Source organism: Vigna radiata, chromosome 4, assembly GCF_000741045.1.
Source record: "Vigna radiata var. radiata cultivar VC1973A chromosome 4, Vradiata_ver6, whole genome shotgun sequence".
Taxonomy (NCBI): Eukaryota; Viridiplantae; Streptophyta; class Magnoliopsida; order Fabales; family Fabaceae; genus Vigna; species Vigna radiata.
This window is the reverse complement of record NC_028354.1, coordinates 10,236,551-10,240,904: the sequence shown is the minus strand read 5'-3', so window position 1 is coordinate 10,240,904 and position 4,354 is coordinate 10,236,551. Positions and strand designations below refer to the sequence as shown.

The following is a 4,354-nucleotide window of genomic DNA, read 5'->3' as shown; positions in this document are numbered from 1 at the left end:
TATTGAGAAGCCTTAACGGTAAAGAATGATATACTAACAGTTGATTCGATAGGCTATTGAAGCATGTCTCCACTTTAGGTTCTACAAAAATACTTACTAACATACTGAAAAAGAAAAACAGGACATTCTTAAAATCTCTATTAAAAGTGTATTCAAGATTACGATGAAAAACATAAGTTCATATTTATTTATATTGTTTGGATGGAAAAAAACTGAAAAAAAGGGTAAACTTTTTGAATGAGTTTAAAATAGATGTAAACAAGTTTTGCAACTTTGAAATAATTAAAAAAAAAAATTGTTTGTGTAAGTTAAATTAGGTTTTATGTTTAAGAAAAAATTTTAAGCCTTGGGATGTTAAAATTTGATAATGATAATATGGTTTTATTAAAAAATATTAGTTTGTGTATAAGTTAATTTAGAAAAGTTTTCAATTTAGTTTTATTTTTAATTAGTTAGAAAGTAACCTTATTTTCATTTATAGAAAATATAATATTCTTTCATTCTTTCTTTTCTTTTTTGGAATGATTAGAATAATTTATTGGATTTCAACTTTCTCTCTATCAATATTGAAAAATAAGACAGAATGAAATGAACTAACATAAGTGTTACTGATTAGATATTTTATAATGAAATGGCATAATAATTATTGCATTTCATCATTTTGAGAAAATCAATTAGATAATAACTTTTTAATTCCTACTTTATCTTTATACTAAAATTATTATATTATTGTTTTTTATTAAGCGTTTCTTTTACTATATATCGTTCATAACTGGTAGAAGCAATGAAATGGAATAATTTGAGGGTGAAACTTTTGAAGATAACACAAGAATTTTACAGTAATATTTAAAATGTATTCCTTTCATTTCATCCTCTACATGATTAATAATCCAAACACAGCCTTAAAAAAAACATAAAACTAGACCCACAATCAATGTGTTAGCTACAATCAGTCGAGCGGGGAAAGGGATATGTCGTGGTTGAAAGAGTGGTTACCCATGCAATAGAAGATAGAGCTATGGGTGGCATGGCATGGCCACCAGAACCAAAAATAATACACGTTAAATGTCAGTACCCTGTTATGTAGTTCTTGAACATTCTGCTTTACAGTTATTTACTCATTCAAGGTTTTTTAAGATACTGTTCTGACTGTTTATATTTGTAAGTGTTAAAGTAATGTTATAAAATTTTAAGAGTAGCAGAAAAAAAAAACTATTCAATCTTTACATTTTCTTTCTCAATAGTTGGATTTCATATATGTTTAAATAAAATCTGACTCGATTTAAACTAATCTAATCTTTTACGGATTGCATGATAAGTGATCTCAAACCCAATCTCAGACCCACTTTTATAATTGTCTTATGAACAAAATGTATTATGTTTTTCTCTTATAGTATTGAATTAGTTTAAAAAAACTTATTATATTTTGATTTATGAACTTACTTAAAAATTTAACTTAACTTTTATAGATATGTTTTAATTAAAAACAATAATTTAACAAAAAAAATTAAATTTTTTACCAAAATTAATCCAACACAATCTAACTCGCTCAAGGGTAAGTTGGGTTAGATTGGTTTCATATAAAAAATTCGACCAACTTAACCCAACCCAATATATTTTTAGTGGGTTAGGTAATGAGTTTGGCTAAATCCGCGAATACCCCTACTTACTAAACATGTGTTTGAAATCGGATAGAAGTAGGAAATGAAATAAAAATTTCCAAGTGATAATTTTGCATAGATGAAAGAACTAACATAGCCTTCTTATAGTACAAAAAAAAATTACACAGATGGCTAAAAGTTTGCACATGAATCCTTTATTATTTGAAATCTACAATGAAGTGGTTTAGTTTTTCCATATCCATTACCTTTGAGATCGAGCCACAATTACAATTAAGAGGATTACTATGGAGAGAAGGAATGATGATCTGACTTTTTCATCCATCTTTGATGCATATGCTGCATCATTTTCCATCTTATGGGATTGAAATAAATCATTCAAGAGTAACTGGAAACTTTCAATCAGTTCCAATATCTTTCTCTTTATGACATCCAATGTCCAGCTGAGTATTTGTGTGCCGAATTCATTTAGTTCAGAAATCTCTGGCCTTCTACACTCAACTACATCACACAATACAATGCAAGTCAATTAATGGAATACCTTTCTTAGTAATAATAACTCAACCTCACAAAACAAAACTAGCTTGTAAAGTAAGATTTGTATTCATGATTTTGTCATATCCTTAGTCAATGTGAGATTTCTAATACACTTCTTCACATAAGCAATGAATATCTATTGCACAAGATAATATACATGAGTGGCCTAATAGAAGATAATATAATATTCCCAGTGAATCTGACTAGGATAGGCTATGAATGACTTTAATACCATCTTAATAAGTGAGTTTATATCTAATAAGACTTGTAAGAGAAGGGAAGAGAGAAAGGGTTAAGAAGGGTCTAAATTGGATGTGAAAATAGTGGTGTAAGTTGCTCAACATTTTATTTGGTTGGTTATGGGAAAAAGGGTCTAGTTATTGTTGGAGGTTTATTCCCTTCTTTCATAACACTAGATCAATGGTGTATTAAGAACTACTACCAGTGTCACAAACCTACCTCTTTTCTTCTCTTTTGTTTGAGGGGGGTTTTCATATAATCTGTACTTTTACTTTTCACAGAATACAAACATACATGACCATGCATACAAACCTGAATCAGGCAACTCTAGCAGCTTTTGATGCAGTACATTGCTCATGAAAGCATCCCAAAGAGCTTTATCAGATGATAATGATACTACTAATCTCTACAAATTAAAGTAACAAAGACATCAAATGATTAAGGAAATTAATCAATAGCAATAACAAAAGTCATAAAAAATTTTAGATAGCAAAAGCAAGAATGAACACCTAGAAAGTTTCACGATACAATTAGATTGCGGATAACAAACTTAATGAGAAGAATCCCCTAACAAAAGATTAGGTTCAGACGCAGTAAATGATTTCCTTCCAAAAAAAAACAAAGAAAAAGCATGTCATCCAAAAGAAATGGAAAATATAAAAGAGAATTCTTTTTATAATTTAAGGTTTTACCAAGAATCATGGATTGCTATGATTTAATTTGAGAAATGAAAATAATTTTCCATGTTTTGAAACTACTAGGTCAAGAGTCTTAAATAATGAGAATCATGATGAGAGGAAAAACAGAGAAGCAAAGAATGATATGTGTATTATCTTAATTCTGCATATACAGATGCAAATATTTATACATCGAGATTATAACAGAATTAGTTATAATTCTATCTAATCTATCAGTTATATACACAGAATAATAACAAACATAAATAATAACAAACAAAATCTTAAAACCCAACAAGATATCAAATATTAAATCCTAACAAAGAGTGAACCTTCACAGCAGGATCAGATTGCAGCAATTGAAAAGCATCATATAGTCTTTTATATCCATGAGATATAACTGTCCTCGAATCATATGATCCTGAGATCTGCTGAAACGCTTGTATAAATCTGACAACAATTTTGAAAAGGAATGTTCAAGCAAGTTGTTATTGCTTGCATAAAACTCTTACACAACAAAATGGTAAAAAGTAAGCAATTAACTTCACACAATTAGTGTCATGTTTTCTTGAAAAGTGAGCCTTGTATAACCGAATAACAAATTAATTTCTAAATTCTATAAATATCAAATTGATCCAAAACAAATACAGATTAATATCATACTGGTCCTCAAAAATACATTTTAATGCCAAATTTCAACTTAATAACCACATCTTAAAAACAAAATTGTCCAACAAAACTTAAAGGCAAACCATAACTATAGCACAAGACATTTAATATGAGATTTTTTGTTAAACAGAATCTGTTCACTCATTCCAACAAAGTATAAATCATATATACTCTCAAAAAATAGTCTTTACTATAACAGTAAAATTGAGTTAAAAAATTAACAGTAACTACAATTTCTTTGAATTATATGTAAAGGGCATGAAGTAAGAAAAGAGATGCATCTGCAAAAGAAGATGAGAAGTAAAATAGAACTGACTGTTGAAGAGCTGAGACTGCATCTTCAACTTCCCCTTGAGAAGGAACTTGTTGTTTTGAGGAAAGTTGATTGTGACAGTGACAGAGGGTGCAGGATAAGGTATTTATAGTTGAAACTGAAGGCTTAAGATTGGGAAGAACAGTTGAAGAAGAAGAAGAAGAAGAAGAAGACAAGTTGGTATGCATGATGTTTCCTCCTCCCATTGATGGTTCAGTCGTTACTCTTTCTCCATAATCTTCAACCATAGTTGATAATAGGATTGGATGGATGGATCATTTTTGAATGGGCTTGTGGGC

The 4,354-nt window shown here is 29.2% G+C and overlaps 1 protein-coding gene across 1 annotated transcript; it reads right to left on the bottom strand.

Annotated features, from left to right (window-relative positions):
* Positions 1-1,710: 1,710 nt before the first annotated feature.
* LOC106758775 lies at positions 1,711-4,354 on the bottom strand. The gene is made up of 4 exons (XM_014641760.2): positions 4,059-4,354; positions 3,406-3,523; positions 2,709-2,802; positions 1,711-2,120 (listed from the first exon to the last, which is right to left on the bottom strand). Exons 1-4 carry the CDS (start codon positions 4,301-4,303, stop codon positions 1,864-1,866), a joined length of 714 nt encoding a protein of 237 aa, XP_014497246.1. The 5' UTR covers positions 4,304-4,354; the 3' UTR covers positions 1,711-1,863.